This window comes from Quercus lobata, chromosome 1 (genome assembly GCF_001633185.2).
Source record: "Quercus lobata isolate SW786 chromosome 1, ValleyOak3.0 Primary Assembly, whole genome shotgun sequence".
Taxonomy (NCBI): Eukaryota; Viridiplantae; Streptophyta; class Magnoliopsida; order Fagales; family Fagaceae; genus Quercus; species Quercus lobata.
In genome coordinates this window covers 4636714-4654541 of record NC_044904.1, presented here as the reverse complement: position 1 = coordinate 4654541, position 17828 = coordinate 4636714, and the positions used below count along the sequence as shown (strand labels likewise).

General features: G+C 34.9%; 2 protein-coding genes across 2 annotated transcripts; one reads left to right on the top strand and one right to left on the bottom strand.

Annotated features, from left to right (window-relative positions):
* Positions 1–3035: 3035 nt before the first annotated feature.
* On the top strand, positions 3036–9714 carry LOC115975412 (nuclear transcription factor Y subunit A-1). The gene is made up of 6 exons (XM_031096181.1): positions 3036–3258; positions 4928–5223; positions 5381–5496; positions 5696–5767; positions 8211–8375; positions 8952–9714. Exons 2-6 carry the CDS (start codon positions 4977–4979, stop codon positions 9363–9365), a joined length of 1014 nt encoding a protein of 337 aa, XP_030952041.1. The 5' UTR covers positions 3036–3258; positions 4928–4976; the 3' UTR covers positions 9366–9714.
* A 1034-nt stretch (positions 9715–10748) lies between these two features.
* LOC115975402 lies at positions 10749–17488 on the bottom strand. Its single transcript, XM_031096168.1, has 5 exons — positions 17296–17488; positions 15169–15483; positions 13207–13408; positions 11315–11543; positions 10749–11213 (listed from the first exon to the last, which is right to left on the bottom strand). The coding sequence occupies exons 1-5, from the start codon at positions 17392–17394 to the stop codon at positions 10949–10951; spliced, it is 1110 nt and encodes a 369-aa protein (XP_030952028.1). The 5' UTR covers positions 17395–17488; the 3' UTR covers positions 10749–10948.
* Positions 17489–17828: the final 340 nt, after the last annotated feature.

Genomic DNA, 17828 nt, shown 5'->3' with positions numbered 1-17828 from the left:
ACATTATTTATGGGTCTAAACTAAACAATTCTATAAAACACGAGAGCATATAAAATTCATTACGCATCACCCATTGTTTATTTATTATTTTTCATATACGAAAATTTTAATATATGGAATAGTATAAATTACAACAAGATATCACCAAGATACCCCAAAGAAGGGAAGAGAGAGAGAGGTGTAACCCCATTAGATTTCATACGATACCATCACATCATATTTTCTATCTTTAATAATCATAATTATATCCTACATGATTCTCAAAAAAAAAAAAAAAAAAATTATATCCTACATTTATATTTTTCTAAACCCCACATGATCAATTAAGCTAATTAGATATAACAACTACTGATTCTCAAATATATATATATATATATAACGACTATTATCATAGACTTTCTTGATTTTTTTTTTTTTGAGAAAAAATAATTTTTTTGATTTTAGAGTGAAAGGTTAGAAGTTAGAACAAACTTGTGATCAAAGTTATGGAGTATATATTGTATTTATCACTTCCTTTTTTTTCTTTTCTTTTTTTAAGATAAGAGTATATTATCACTTAAAATGAGTCAAAGAAATATAAAAAGTATGGCTTTTTTTAGAGATTGTTTTCCACTTTTTTTATTTTTTTTAATGAAAAATAACTCTATCTCATAGAAAGCTAAATAAAGGAAGTTAGGAGTTTTTTTTTTTTTTTTTTTAATTTTTAACTCATTTAGGTTACTTCCAAACATAAAAAAATGAGATAGTTTTATAAACAATAATTTTTGAAAAATAACTCATTTTCTAGAATACATTATCGTTGAAAACAAACCAAGCGTTATAAAGTGACAAATATTCGTCTAAGCACAAATCTTTCTTTCTTTTTTTTTTTTTGATAAATTGAAAACTTATATCAAAGGAAAGAAGAAGAAGAAAAAAAGATTACAAAGCATGATCAAGTATAGCCTCTTTCTCAACTACACTAACAACTCTAGGAGGACAGTGACCCATACCAAAACTGACAAATACCCATGACTTTTAGACCATATAGCTAATTCATGAGCTGCCTTATTAGTCTCCCTATAAACCCATCTAAAATACACTTGTGGGGGCCAGTTAATCAAGAGGTACTATTAAGGCTGTACGAATTAGGCCTATGGCCCAATCCGAGGACATTAGCTAATCTGTGGATGGCTAAATGAGGTTATAAGGGGAACGGTATAAAGGGAAAAGTAAAGATAGTATGAGATAAGTCCAACAAACATCCGAGGAGAAAAGCCATCTCGGGAACAAGAGTCCGAGGTCAGTAAGAGTGCCATATCACCCTAGACAAGTTACATCACAATTAGGAGTCGGACGTTGGACAAGGGGTAAGAGAAGGGGGGCAACAAATATCCTCAAAAAACTGCTACCTCCACATTAAATGCCTCCCAACTAACTCTCTGACCGCATTAATGTGGAGGTGATACCTGAACAGTGACCAAGCAGCCTTACAGCTACTATTTGATGATTCTGGGAGGTGTTGGATGGGACAAAAAAGGAGCTCATAGAATCCAACCTAAACGTGTATAGTAGGGACAACACCAAGATTGTAATATATAGTACTAAAAGGTGACCTAAAAAGGGGATCAGGAAAAAATCATAAAATCGAGGCAATAACATTGTGGGTTCTGGTAACTGTGTTCATCATTAAGACATTATAAAATAAGTTTCTTAGGCTGTGCCGAGAAGAGAATTTCTTACTTTACTTGTATTTAATAAACTTAATTCAGCAACTTTATGGTTCATCTTTTAGAGTAGAACTAGTTCTTTCTCCCACGCTCTATAAATTAATTGTTTGGGCTTGTTGGGTTTAAACTCAATCCTATACTGGATCTAATCCAAACGCAGTCCTTACAACACTAAACTAAAATCTACACATATAACTTGAACAATCTCAAGAAAATTACTTAACCTCCATGGAACATCCCCCCACAAGTTGAGATAGCATCTATTCAGATTTTAGAATCATTTTCACTCACAAAATGAGATACATCTACTTTGTAACTAATCACAATTCTTAGTTACATACATATATACATACATGAAAGGTGTATTACTACACAAAACAATTGCATGCTTCTTATGAATTGTGACGTTACTTTTGGAATTGACATTTCTCCTAATAAGTCATAATGACCACCGAGAATATTGGCAAAAAACTAAAACAAATAATTACTAATAATACTATATATAATAAAACAATGACCACTAATTTAAATCAGCATCCATCACCCATTCCTCACCGGCATGTAAGCACAAACATTCTCACTTCATTAAACAAAACAAAAAAAACAAAAAACAAAATTTTAATCAACCAAAATTTTTTTTAGGTAAAAAAAAAAATTATAATTAAAAAAGAGACACGTGTCCTACGATGCTGTCATTTCTGTACTTAGTGTGGGCCCCACACTCTCGCCACGCGTTTCCCGGACTTTGCTAGTCAAGTGCGTGTCACGTGGGGCACACTTTTTTTTAATTTTTAAAATATTTATATAGATATTTTTTTGATAACCTCACCGAGGCGAACGTTTCTCAATTCCTAACTTTTCAACCGGAAACCTGCTATCACCGTTTCCTCCTAATTTCCAACACACACCTCCCGAATTCCCAATCACAAACAGGAAAAAAAAAAAAAAAATGCTATGTCTACAATATTTTTACAACATTTTTACAACAAATCCTAAATGGCAAATTGTTACTGGTTGTTATTGTTGGGGCAAAAAATTAATCTTAGTGTTAGTTTTAAATTTGAACCAATAACAACTAACCACCCATAATTTGTTGTAAAAATGTTGTAGACGTAGCATCTCTAAAAAAAAAACCCCCTAACAACCGGACAAGCCGAGATCCCGGTCACCAAACCTCCACGTGTCGAACGTAGAAACGGGTTTAACAGAAGTAGGTCCCACACTTTTGGTGACGCAGGGTTGTGACGCAAACAAAAAACTTAACTCTGTTTCTCTGTCTCTCTCTCTCTCTTTCTCTCTCTAAAAACAAATAAAAGAAGCTCCTTAATCTAGTATAGCACTGTTCTAATTTTTTCTCACACAGTGTGAGAGAGAGAGAGAGAGAGAGAGAGAGAGAGAAAAAGAAGTGCATAGAAATTAGATTGACTCTTTTGGATTCTCTCAGATTCTCGAAGGAGGACCAAAAATTTAGGGTTTTTTTTTTGTTTTTGTTTTTGTTTTTTTTTTGCTTTGCTTCTCTCTCGCTCTGTTGGTTTTTGCACAGAGTAAAGTAAGTTCTCAGATTCTCTTCACTTAAATTGGATAAAGATTGTGACTTTGTGAATTTTTTTGATGTGGGGTTGTGTTTTTGGATTATGGGTATGTTTGTTTGTTTGAATTTTTTTTTTTTTTTTTGGTTTTGTGTTCTGGGTTTTTTGAAAAATTGGGTGTTGGGTGGGAATTCTGTGTTGTTTTGTTGGATTTGGTTTGGGTTTTGGGGGATTTGGGAATGGATTAGGTGATTGGATTGTTTGCATGTGGGAATTGGGGGGGTGGGGTGTTGTGGGTTCTGTTTGGTTGTTGTGAAAGTGTGTTGAATTGGGGGAATTCTAGGTGTAGAAGGGTGATTGTGGACTTGAAATGATGAATTTGATAAATTTGTCTTAGTTGGGGGTGAAATTTGAGTTTTTTGTGATGGGGAGTTGACGAATCTGGACTTTGATAGTGTGGAAATTGATTTCATTGGGAGTTGGGAGTTTTGGGTTATGTTCTGTTTGGTTGTTGAGAATGTGGTAAACTAATGTGTAAGAAACATTTTGAATTGCTTGAGTGGTTAAATTTATTAAATTGTGTAAGAAGGTAAGGAAAATAATAATAATAAATACTTGGGAAATAGTTGGGATCAATGCATCAGGTTTCTGGATTACTTGGTTGGACTTGAAGAATCTGAATTTGATAGCGTGAAAATAGATTTCAAGATGAGCTTTGTATGTGAAGTTTATTTGTTCTGCTTGGCTTGGTTTTTTGAAATTCATGGATTGGAAATTGAGATCATGAGTTTTTTGTTTTAAATTATTCGTTTGGTGTCCAAAAAAAAAATCTACTTAATTGAGCTTGATACAACTAGATACTGATAATTCTGGTGAATTATGGGACTTGATGGTATGATGTTAGATGTGTTTGCTTTATGTGTAGTATATATCATGGTTTCCCATGTATTCTTTTGATTGTGAGTCTTTTTGCTATTTGGTCAATTTGGGTAAGTTATCAGCTTGCATACCTTAAACCTTAATTTGGTTAAGTTTTCTCTCACATTATCCAACATCCATTCCTCTTTCCATCCAAATTACACTTGTAACTAAGCTGATCCACTTGTGATTTGCTAGGTCTCAGCTTAGTAAAAGGTTAGGATTTGGTTTTCTTATTGAGGCAAATGGTTTCCACCTGCACAACGATTGTGCAAGTTTCTGATTGGCATTGAAGCCTTGAGAAAGAGGAGCTCCTCTTCTCAATGGTTGTGTGAAGATATAACTTGGGTTTCAAGTCTTGAGAGTTGCAGGAGTTAAGTCTTCTTCTTAAAGGTTGAAACCAGGAAGGATACTGGGGATTACCCAATTTAGTCTTGTGAGTTTTGAATTGGATGTTTAGTGAGTGCACTGTGCATAAATAGCGTGTGGGTCCTCCACCTTGTGCCAATAAAAAAAATCTGAAAGGCTGGGGAGTTTGGTGAGCTTGCGACTGCTTGCATGCTCAATGAGCTCCCCTCAGCTCGTCTCATTTATCCGTTACATTGTGGGTGCAATCTGTCACCTTCATCTAGGATTAATTTCTTCAGTTAGTTCGGTGGCCATGATTTTAGAGTAATTGAGGTCCTGTTACCAGTATATCTGCTTTATGCTTGTTTATGTGAGAACTCTTGAGCTGTTTTTTGCTGACTTCAGATTATTTTCTTTCTACAGTTATAGAAGGAATACAGAGACCTGTACTTTTTGAAGGAATTTGGAAGGTATGCAGTCAAAGTCTGAAAATGGAAATCGACTAGAACCTGATTCACATGCCATTCCACCAACAAGTGTCTATCCTGAACCTTGGTATCATGCTATGACAAGGGGAAATATATCCAATTCATCTTCATTTGAATGCCGAAATGGTGGTTCAGAGTCGAACGATGGTCAATCATATTCAAATGGTAGACTGAATGGGGAAGATGACGATGGCACCAAAGAATCACAGAATACTGCTTCTTCACGATCAGGTGCTTAAAATGGTTATGCTAAGAATTTTAACAAAAGAGTGTTACAAATAGACTGTTTACTATGAGGTTCTGATTGATCTGTGAGCTTGCTTTTTATGAGATTTAGCAATTTATGTTCTTATCAAGGTACTAAAAAGGATTTTATTTCTAATTTCAGCTGGAAATAATGGACAAGAACAACAGAATGTGAAGCATGTAGCATCCAATGCTCCTTCTAGGCATGATGAATGCCTCACACAACCTCCCCAGCTTGAACTTGTTGGTCACTCAATTGTAAGTGTGTTTTCTTTTAGAACCATCCTCCCCCCTTCCCCCAAAACGAAAAAGGAATCTTGCCCCATCAAAGTCCAATCATGATAATTGATCAAGACTGTTGGACTGAAGATTCTGTTTAATGTATAAAATTAGAAGCTCGTACTTACATGCTTTTGGAGCAGAAGGGATTCCTAGCTTTGTTGCAATTCTTTTGCAGGCATGCGCATCAAATCCATATCAGGATCAATATTATGGGGGAATGATAGCAGCTTATGGGCATCAGCCTTATGTAAGATCCATTTATTGTTGTCATTCATGATTGGCTAATAGTGTCTTCTTGATTGTCTTACCTTTTTTTTACTCTAAATAATTAAACAATGCTCCTGAGGTTTATATGTTGTGTGACCTGTTACAACATTCTTAGGAAGTTGATTCCAATTATGACATGTTGCATCCAATGTATCAACTTTTGAAATTTTGTACTTTAGTTTTCTTACTAAGGATATATGAGAGACAATATCAAGTTACACACAGTGTAACTGTTTGTTAATGTTACGCCAATCAATAACTTTTTAATAGACTAGGATTACACATTCTCGTTCTTCTTAACATGCACACTAAATTTCATATTAATCAAAGGCTACTTGCTAGTTGATCCATCATGTTTTGTGTATGATTTTAAAATACAGAACACTTGAAATTTAAACATTTTATAGGAGATAGTTATTGATTTCTGATCTTCTTAAAATTTTGCAAGTATAAAGTGTATAAGGAGAAAATGTAATCTAACTGTGGATTTGTCAAAATACACACCCAATCAAATATTATTACCTACGAACCGGTTTGGAGGTAATCTTCCCCCAACCCACTATGTGGCAGTTGAAAAGACCATCCGTGTGTAGTTTTTGTCACATGACCTTTTTAATGAATCATGTGACTTATTCAAATAATACACATGAATAGTCTTATAAATTGCCGTGTAGTGGGTTGGAGGAGATTCTTCCAAATTGGTTTAGAGATAAACCCTGTCATATATATATATATATATATATATTCTATTTGGGCAACATTTGAGGAGCATGTTCCTTGGTTTTTTGTTTTCTTATACGTTTTCTGTTGGCAAATTTTCAGTTTTAAGCACTGGGTCAATTATTCAATTACATATATTGTTGTGAAGTGGTAAGATGGTGTTTTGGCTGTTTGGAGGACATGAACTGGGGCCTGGGTAGAATCTTTCTCAGTTAATGGGTTTGTGGAACTTTAGAGGGATTGATTATGTCTTGGATTATAATCAATATACACCATATTTTATTATATGCAGAAAGGAACCATAAGGCATGGTTGAATGTTTTTATGGAATATTGTTATAGGTGTTACTCAGAGATAAGAATATTGACCTTGTTACTCAGTTATGAAGCAATATGGTCTTGTTGGTATGGTAAGATTCCCAGTCAATGGATATGGAGGATGGATGATGTTCTTAGCAACCTTTAACTCTTGTTGGGAAACGAACTAAGCAAATAATAAGATGCCCCCATGTTTTTACTGACTTCTCTCATTTCAGAATTAAATTTTGGGAGGGCAGTGGGGAGCATTCACTCAGTTACTTAACTACAAGTCGACAACTATATTCTCTTGTGAGAACTTCAATGAACAATGCAACATGCTTTATAAACTCCAAAATGTTAATGTACAATCATTTGAACTGTTACCCATTTATTTGGAATTTTACTTATCTAAAACTTTAAGATCAGTCACTGGTATAAAATATTTGGCCTTCCAGTTCAACTAGGTTCATCTTTTAGAGGAACTCATATCTGTTAATAAATAATAATCATCTGGGCTACTGGAATTGCCAACACTTTGTTTGTTCTGATAAATTCTTTTTTGACCAATACTAAGTATCTTTTCCTTTCCTTTCCTTTTGTTGCCTTCTTCTTTTTCCTTTATAAATTTGTGTGGGAGAGGAATAACTTACATTTGGTTGGGAGATAATCTTCTTATTCACCACTGTGACCCTAAGAGATCCAAGACCTTCCCCTTTTTCATATTCATGCAGTGTAAATATTTAGTAGTGTGTGGAATCTCTTCATTTTTTTTTTTTTTCTTTTTTTTGCACTCAACTGTTTTGCAGAATCAACATTATCATAAATATTGTTTCCAAAAACTGGGTTGTGTAGGGAAAGGTGGCATGTTCGTGAAGTTGTTCCTTATGGTTTGGGTTAGTTGGGAAAGAATCTTGGGACCTGTAACATCCTTGTTAGAGGAAACTTCTTCCATAGGTTTTTTGAGGTGCTCAGCCTGCATAAAGTTCATCATTTAAGAATGTCCCCAGTTGAAGTACTTAAAATGCATGAAGTTAAGCCTAAAAAAAAAAAAAAAAAAGGAATGAAGCTCAAGAACGCCCTTCATGGATGGCTTTTTGCTTTTTCACTTGTTATTCTGTCATCTTACTTGACTTGGCAGCAAAGAGAATATATCTTCTTAAATTTTTTTGTTTTCTGAAGTTTCAGTATGTTTGTAGATTTAATCTTTCTGTTATTCAAGAACAGTTTAGCCATTACCCTTATGCTACAACCAAACAACGACAACAACAATGATAAGCTTGATAATGATAGTAACATTAATTTGTACGCTGTAGATAACATGACTTGTTATCTATGATATGTGTCTTTTCTCTTGACCAATTTACTTAAACATGAAGTGGTCTAACATATCTTTGTAATGGTCAGGGTTATCCTCCATTTCTTGGAATGCCTCATGCCAGAATGCCTTTGCCCCTCGAGATGGCACAAGAGCCTGTTTATGTGAATGCTAAACAGTACCAAGGTATTCTGAGGCGGAGACAGGCACGTGCTAAAGCCGAGCTTGAAAAGAAGTTGATAAAAGTTAGAAAGGTACAATGAATAATTGCCTCATCTTAGTTTTTCAATTTTGGTGCTGAATTATGCAGCTTGATATGGTTTGTTGAGGTTATTATTGCTTCCATAGTTGATAACTTGATATTACTTCGCCTCCAATAACTATCTTTATTAAGAAGGGAAAATGCATTGCAAGGAGAAACATTTTCTTTGGCAACTCAAGTTTTTCAAATGTGCTCACAAAATTATCCTTGCATAATTGGAGCTTTTAACTTTCCACATGGGACACCGATTTTGCTGTGAGGGATAATGGGGAAGTGTAGATATTAAACTTTTTCCTTTCTTATGTAAGATGGCATATTTTGGTTGTCTCTAATGATGTAAATTGGTATTTTCAGTTTGATGTGATAAATCCTTTATTGAGATCTTTTCAGCTTAAACTGCTAGGATTGTTGTGAAGGTTTTTTGAAGTACTGTTGTGATTGACTTGTGAATTACTTATTTGGTATATATGCAATTTGAGCGTCCTTGGTTTAGGCATTAAGTGTATAGGTGTGTGTGCAATTTGAGCTTCATCTCTATTTTATCTTGTTTATTTCCCATCTTCTCCAGCCATATCTTCACGAATCTAGGCATCAGCATGCTATGAGAAGGGAAAGGGGTACTGGAGGACGTTTTGCAAAGAAAACTGCTGCCGAAGCTGCAAATTATGAAGCCAAAGAAAAGGGCACAGGTTCTGGTCCAGCCCTCTCGTCACAGTCTGCAAGTTCATCTGGTTCTGAACCCTTGCTCACTGACTCTGCTGAAACATGGAATTCCTCCCATGGTCAACCAGAAGGGAGGCACAACGCACCTGAAGCTCACAATTATGTAAATGGTAGTGTTCACTACCAGAATCATAACAGCTTGCAGGCCTCATCATATCTACATGCTAGTGAAAGAGGCGAGGAAGGAGACCGTCCTGGCCAGCAGTGGGGAAGTATCTCCTCTAACCAGGCTTCACAGAGGCGTCTTGCCATCCAGTAAACCTGTGCTCTGGGGATTTGGACCCAACCCAGTTTGAATAGGATGTATTCCTTGTTAATCTGATGACAAACATTCTTGGCAATTTATATGTCAGGCGGCAAATCATTCTTGGCTTTTATATTATGCATGTGGCATGGATGAATAGTGGAGGAGATTGTTAATGGGCCAATATGGCTTCCTAAGAGAAATCTCCAGATGCTTCAATCCATCCTTCTTCCCATTTTTGCTCTTTGTACAGATAAAGATTAGATAACTCAAAGTTTGCCTTTAACTCTCGGTTAATGTAGAAACCAACTTGTTTGATAGTAGTCTTGACCTTTGTGTTGTCTGTGTTTTTATGTTGCGTATAGGATTTGATTTGTGGTTTATCGTTCAACATGAAGAGTTGGAACCTTGATTTTTCATTTGACTCGTAGGCAGTTCAAGAGCCTCATGGGCCAAATTGCTAACCAGTCTGGCATACACATATATGCAATGTGTCTAGGAAAAGCTTTGCTTGTGTCACAAAAGTGATATAATCATATTGGAAGGTGATCTGGGTCTGACATCTGTTGTGTGAAATTCTTCAATGATCCACAACTTTGGTTCTTGGCATGCTAGTAATAATTTGTGTTATGGTAGTGAATCCTTAAGTCAGATTCACAGTAATATAAGAGACCCGATGAACTGATTGCATGAAAGCTCAAAGTTGTGAAAGCTCAAATTTGGTAAATATTAATTATATGGGCTAAACTTGGTACACAATTCTGTGTTAGGCTCTCTAATTGAATTCAATAATGCTCTGTTGCATTAATAATACATCAAATAAGGTGTTATCTTCTCCAAGGATAATAAAGTTCAACCATGTGATTTATCATCGATCAAATCTACTTTGTTAAATCTAATCAAATGAATTGAAGGAATTAAACCTAAAGAATTGTACTTAAGTTTTGTCTTAATCATATTGGTCTCTGGAAATATATGTATCCTGTCTCGAAGCCGTCATAATAGTCAAAAGTTGTATTTAGTCATATTGGTCCATGGAAATATATGTATCCTGTCTCAAAGCACCCATCTTAATCATATTGGTCTCTGGAAACATACGTATCCTGTCTCAAAGCACCCATAACAGTCAATAGAATGGTTTAATTCATCTCCCTCTGAATTCATAGAATTGGAGATTCCACTCTCAACTCTCAAGTTCGGAACAAAAATCCATAATCCTGATGCAGTCCGGAAACTGTTAAACCTGTTCTCTCATCCTCTAACGAAAGTTGTCAAATGTATTAGAATTTCCTTCTGTTTACGGATAAATCTACAAAATGAGTTTCCCAATGCAAATGGGAGGGCTTCTAGTTACACACTTCAAAAAAGTAATAACCGGAAATTTTGGTCCGTCCAGCATAAAGCAAGAACATAATAGCGTATTGATATATAAACCACCCTAAATTAAAAGTATAATCAGTATCTATAAACACTATTAAAAGGCTCATATTTGAAACCAACTACATTATTGTAACTGTTTGATACAAGGTTTTACACTCAAAATCATAAAACAAAAATCCGAAAGGGAAGGAAAAAAAAAAAGGCATATAGTCTATATATCATATGTGATCATCATGTCTATGTTGATCAGCATCTTCTACATTTTCAATAACTTCTGCCTCATACTGTTCTGTGTCGGTTTCTTCAACTTTGCTGCTGGGTGGAACCCCTTCCTCTGGACTTGTTTTGTCGGCATCTGAAAAACTGTCATTTTGCTCAGTGGCGTTTATCACAGTTGGCTGCTTCTCCATCATCCCAGACAGGGCCAATCTAGGAGACCACTCGAGAACATCATCAATTATGTTTGATACCCGCTTTTGATACCTGCAAATTTGATTAAAATTGACACTTCAGGTCCATTCACAGAAGAAAGGCAGAAAAGTAGTGTTCCTTTAAAGAGAAATTGTCATATATAAAGAACTAACCTTGCTCTAGCAGCCTCATCAGGAGCATGGTGCCTCAGCAGTAATATGACCAGAACAGCTACTACTGCATAGAAAAGCCTTGTCGTCCACTTGGGTCGCTCCTCCTCGTCTTTCTTGGGCCAGAAACGGAATAATTCTCGCAATGTTGCTTCCTCAGCAAGAATGTTAGGGAAAAACCAAACACGTTTTCCAAGAACGATGTAAAGAGCACCAAAGACAGTAGCTCTCACTACAAGTTAAAAAGAAATCACAATAAATCCCAGTAGAAAAATATAAATAAATGGATAAAAACTGTCAGAATGATAATTTTACATCAAGTAAAGAAAACAGAGTGTATAAATGGTTTTATCCAACCTTAGAGTCAAGTGAACAACATAAACATAAACCACAAAACATGAAGCTTTAGAGTACTATGATACAAATAGTTGCAATCTTCCTCTTATATGCAGCATACTGATATGATAAATATTTCAAAAATGCTTTCTTAGATTTCATGACACCTTATAAAGAAATGGTTTCCTAAGACATCAGACGTATTTGATAAAAATTTGATGACTCCCGGAAAAAGAACATGCTGCAAGAGGGGATGCATATATATATATATATATATATATATATATAAGTCAAAGTCATAAAATCTGTTACTTAGGTGACTGCACTGCATGGCAACAATAAAATCCATCAATGATAAGAAAGTACATATTTAACCTCTTAAAGAAACCATTGAAAAACCAAAAGGTGAGGGCCAAAGTCAAAGATATCCACAAATCCAGATAGGAGTAATGGATGGCATCAATACCACCAAAAAGGATAATTATACAAATTGGAACCCAAAATCTACACCGTACAGCAATTCCCAATCACAATTCAAAGCATTTCAAAGAGAACCACCACCAACTGACCCACAAACCTATTGATGCTAAATGCCTCCCTACAATATGTATCATCGTTTCTTCAGAAAAGCCTCTCTTAATCAATTGGTCTCAAATTACAAAATCAGAGAACCAAAAAAAAATTCCAAAATAGTGCAGTCAAAACATTCTTTTAGAGCAGCTCCTTGCACTAAAAGTGACCTCTATCAAATAATAGAGCTTGCAAAAGAGTGGTTTCTGTTGAACACAGCCAAACATTATAAGTAACTATTTCAGATGAAACAGTAACTCATACTAAACCATCAAAAAGTGCTACTTTTATTTGTACAGCAAACACAAATATTGGTCAAGAAGGAAGATTATTCACAGAGCAAGCACCATGGAGGCATGCCTAAGTTAGTGTAATAATTGAAGTCAATGCATCTCACTGGACTTGGCTAAATGGTTGACCTTTAAGGTTTAACAGCCAAACAAGAAATTCAAGTATTAACAATAGTTGTCCACAAAAGCATTAATGCTACAAAATATTACTTACTTGCACCTTTGCTTTTCATTTTTAATCATAAAAGAAGTGTAACAAATACTTCTTGCAATTGAATCACCAGTGAAAGTGGGGCTAATGACCAAACAAAATTTACCAAGAAAATAAAAACCAAAACCACCACAAGGTATTCAAAATTTCGTATTTTGCAGGGAGAACAACAGGTTACACTACCAACATAACAATGGCACTGGTGTAGGGCCACATTTAACATGATTATTATGTATAATACACAACCTCCTAAAACAAATTAAATTACAAATGTATGTTGGTGGCCTAATATGACAGACATGCATAATCATCAATTTGTAGCAGTTATAATGACAAATTGGGGCAAAGTAAACTGGTAATGACTACTTATCACCAAAAAAATAAAAAAGGATAATGGTTTACTTCAAACTAGTATCCAACACTAATAATTTTCTAAGAATGACCTGCACGGAGAACAATATAATATAAATAAATGCAAAAGAACTTACCCAAAAGTAGTGAGAGGATAAGCGCTAAAACGCCTGCGCAAGAGTAGAGTATTAGTATCTTGCACCGATGGGGATACACAGGAAACAAGCAAATTGCTAGTGTCAACACAGGCCAGAAAAATGAGAGAAGAGTCTGCCAAAGAGGCCTCCTTTTTACAAATGTCCATGCGAAAAAGGCATCAACTTCAGAAAATATTTGATCCTGCAAAATAGAGTCCAATATTGATAACTTCACTTACAGAAAAAATCAGAAAACGTTCTAATTTCTAACTTCCTAGATAAAGTAAAGTCCATAATGAGGTGCTCTCCAAAATGATAGTGATATCATTCAAAAGGTATGCATTCAAGACTCTGGATGGTCTGCTCAAGTAATCTTCCCATTTTCTCCCCCAAACTTATCACCACATTTCCAATCTTTTTCTTTCAATAAGTGTAACATTTCATCTCTATGCGAAGCAAGATGATTAAATAGATAAGAAATTACAGCAGAAGAAAGAGTCCTTACATAAAAACATAGACAAAACCAACATTCTAGAGGCCTTGTATTCTGAACACTCAACTAGTCCCCTTACATGGTCTCAAAGAAAGACTATTAGAACCACTAAGCCTTGATGCACAAAATAGGCCTGGGCTCTAAGGAATCAACCATGTTGATAGTAGTAGTGTATTCATAGTAGGGTTAAAACATTTTTTTTTTTAATTTGGGTTTTATTTACAAGTTATGGCCAAGTTGTATTCAAGGGAAAAACTGTACTACCATTCTTGCTACTTGATGATCTTTTTGGTAGTTTAGTTGAATCTAGAATTTTCTAGGAGATCCTACTTCCTAAGTATCTTAGGTTTTATTTTCTTTGAGTCCAAGTTAGTCTATTATTAGGTTTTTAGTTTACTATTTAAACTAGAAGTCCTACTAAAGAACAAAAAAGAGTCCATATATATATATATATATATATATATATATGTATATGTATACACACAGACACACACGTATGCTCAATTTACTCAAAGAAGAGATTGAGCTGATTAATAAAATATTGAATGTCTTTCAGTATTAAGGCATGTTGGTATTATTTTTCTCTTCTTTTTCGATGTTCAATGGTCGGGGGTGGGGGGATTTGAAACCTGGACTTCTCTGTTGGAAACACCAAGAAATTAGTTGAGCTAAAGGGTCTTGGAGTTGGTCTTATTGTTCTCTTTCTCTTCTCTTTCTTGTGTTACTGTTCATACAGTACCTAAACACCATATACTTCTCTCTTTTCTTCTTCCTTACAATAATCCCAAATCAAGCCCTTCCTTTACCTACAAGGCTCTAGGCATTGGTCTTATTGTTCTCTTTCTCTTCTCTTTCTTGTGCTACTATTCATACAGCACCTTAACACCATATATTTCTCTCTTTTCCTTCTTCCTTACAATGCCAAGTCAAGCCCTTCCTCATACCCACCAAAGACCTAAAAACTTCACATACTTTCTCTATCAAATTGCCATCAAAACTCATTAAATCCTGGACAATTGTAAGCCCTAACCCTTTCTTCTACAACTCTAAACCCTCAATCCGCAAATCCTCTTAAACCTACACCACAAGCACACAGACAAATTCCCTCATTTGCCTAAAGTCAATAGGCTAGTTGTAAAGCAATGATCTATGCAATGTATAAAGATTTGGAATGCCATTACCATGTACAGTGTGGACAATTTCAAGATTAGGACTTTTGATGGTGTTGAGACTTGAGAATCTTTGGGCAATTATGTCTTTTCGAGATCTATGAATGGATGACTATTTTGTCTTTTTATATTTTATATCATTTGAATTTGAGATTGTAATTATTCAGAAGTAGCTCCTATCACATTTTATTGAAGTTATTTTATTAACACCTCCCCCCCACCCCCCTCCCGCCCCTATAAAAAAAAAGAGAGATACATATCAAAATATTTAAATCTTACATGTAAATCAAAATTACATACCGGAAAAATCTCTAAATGTGCTGGCCATGTAGACAATTTTTTCTTCCCAGGACGAACAGTTTTCACCACACGATCACAACGGGCTAAAAGATTCTTTCTTAACAAAGCATTAGCAATATCGTCAGCTTCTAGATTCTTATCTGTTTCTAGAATATCTTTGAGCTCTGGATGATTTCTCAAAAAGCTAACAAAATCCTTCCCTCTAAAGTACTCAACACGCGTCTCCTGTAAAACAGCCCATCTAGACACCAAATCCTTATGGTCTCTAACCTTCTCAGCAAACAGCTGATACACATCCTTCTGAGCAGCTTGTTTCTGAAAAGAAAATATACTCTCAGAAAAAAAAAAAAAATGACATGCAAACCTATATATTATTATCAGAAATCAAGTATTCTCAGCAATGCACATCCTTCCTGACAAAATAGGTACCAAAACACACCAAATAGAAGCTAGCATCAAGCCTACAAGATATAAAACACTGCAACAACATAATAGAACAATAAACAGAGAATGCACTGCCAAAATCCCCTCACAAACCAGATAAACAAACATAAAAAAATATGAAAACCATTAACACAAGGCATCCCTGCACCCTAAGCAACCTCACTCTTAGTCCATCACACTATTATACATGTCATTGAGTCATTCTCACAAATTTGGAAATCAATTACATACTCACAGTTCTCTCCTATTGGGTACTCATTTATGCTGTTTGGCTGCTAACGAACCTAACAACAACAACAACAAACACTAAAATTTCTGGCCACATTACATCATACTCATTCGCCATTATTTCATTGTTTCAAAACGACAATTGTATTAGGCAGTTCAAAAGGTTTTTCATTCTCAAGTTATCATCTTTTAACCTGTCAATTCAATTCCTATCCTATTCCTACCTTTTCAGCCACCAAACCAAACATTAGAGACAAATTAACACCTTTACACTAAAGTACACACCAATTGACAATTCCAACCCCTAATTTCCACTCATGCACATACACATAAACGTAAACATCCATGAATGTCTATTCACATATGTATCATTGCACATTAACATTCAAGTGTTAAAATCCTCTCAAACATTTTCATTCACATCATATATGTGTGTGTGTGTGTATATATATATATATATATATGAATGAAATCCCGGATCAGTGAGAGAGATAGGGAACCCTAGGACAGGATAAACGAAACACAACCACATATGAAAACCAATTAATATAAGGCTTCCCAGCACCCTAAGCATTCTCACTCTTACTCCAGCACAATATAATGCGCATTACAATTCACTTCAATTCAAAAATCAGTTATGTACTCTCAGTTCTCTATACCAGGAATAAATTAGATCTAAAAAATTTTCCTAATGAACCCCTTCATGTCCATATGAATTTCTAACTTCACAGAACCTCCATACTGATTTTCCATTTTTTATTATCAAATCACATGGTGCCTTTGGTACTACTACTCTTATTTCACTCCATCCAAGAACTTCCATATCGTTGGTGTGATTCAGTGATCCTAATGTGATACATCTTCAAAATGAAAATAGAGTGGAATCGTGGGTAGGCTTTTACACTCCGTTTGGCTGCTAATGAAACTAACAACAACAAAAACTAAAATTTCGGTCCTCATTACTTCCTACTCATACTCCATTATTTCATCAATTGAGGCAGGGGTTTTCATTCTCAAGTTATCATATTTAAGACTATTCAATTAAATTCCTATCCCATTCCTACTTTCTCGGCCACCAAACCAAACCTTAGACACAATTTAACACCTTTACATGTAAAGTACACCAATTGACAACTCCAAACCGTATTTACACACACACACACACACACGAACCTTAACTCCACGACTGTCTGTTCATACATAAATGTATGCACAAACAAAATTCAAGTGTCAAAAACACTTACATTCATAATATATGGCACAATTAAACAAAAAACACCCATTTACACTTACCAAAAAGCAAAAACAAAAAACACCCATTTACAGTTATCAAAAAACAAAAATAAAAAACACCCATTTACACATTTTTCTTGTTTCATATTCACACAGTATAAACACATACAAATTATCCATGAATGAAACCCTAGATCAGAGACAGAGAGAAAGAAGGTAAACCCTAGGTGGGGTATCTGAGTTGGGATCTCTGGAACCGTTTTGGATGGCAGCTGAAGATCTTCGGACCCTTTTCTTCTCTGCACCTCCAGACTTCTTCATATCTCACTCTCTCTCTCTCTCTCTCTCTGACTCTGTCTCTGTGTGTGTCTGTGTTTTTATTTCTATGTATGTGTTTGTGTTATGAACAATTTAGGTACTATATTGAAAATTAGATTATATATATATATATATATATATATATATATTATTTTTTTTATTAAGAAAATTAGATTATAGAGAACAGAACATTTATTAAGTCTAATGCTGGTAAAACTCTTATTTACTGAATACAGTTTCTTTTTGGACCAATCAACACTTGACACGTCAGTTTGTAACGTTGTTGGGCCCTACCATTTACAGACAGACAGGTTTCCTGTTCTGGGTAATATTGTTAGTATTATCTATCAAAAAAAAAAAATATTTGGTGTATTATAAAATTTATAACTTATAGTTATTGGAGTTTAAAATAAATTTTTTATAGTTTAGTATGTTAC

Bases quoted from the DNA above. Each gene is read 5' to 3' on its own strand.
- LOC115975412 (XM_031096181.1), top strand. From the start codon at position 4,977: ATGCAGTCAAAGTCTGAAAATGGAAATCGACTAGAACCTGATTCACAT. The intron at 5,768-8,210 runs GTAAGATCCATT...TGTAATGGTCAG, and splicing joins CTTATGGGCATCAGCCTTAT to GGTTATCCTCCATTTCTTGG. The intron at 8,376-8,951 runs GTACAATGAATA...CATCTTCTCCAG, and splicing joins AGTTGATAAAAGTTAGAAAG to CCATATCTTCACGAATCTAG.
- LOC115975402 (XM_031096168.1), bottom strand. From the start codon at position 17,394: ATGAAGAAGTCTGGAGGTGCAGAGAAGAAAAGGGTCCGAAGATCTTCA. The intron at 13,409-15,168 runs GTATGTAATTTT...TCTATTTTGCAG, and splicing joins CACATTTAGAGATTTTTCCG to GATCAAATATTTTCTGAAGT. The intron at 11,214-11,314 runs GTTAGTTCTTTA...TCAAATTTGCAG, and splicing joins GATGAGGCTGCTAGAGCAAG to GTATCAAAAGCGGGTATCAA.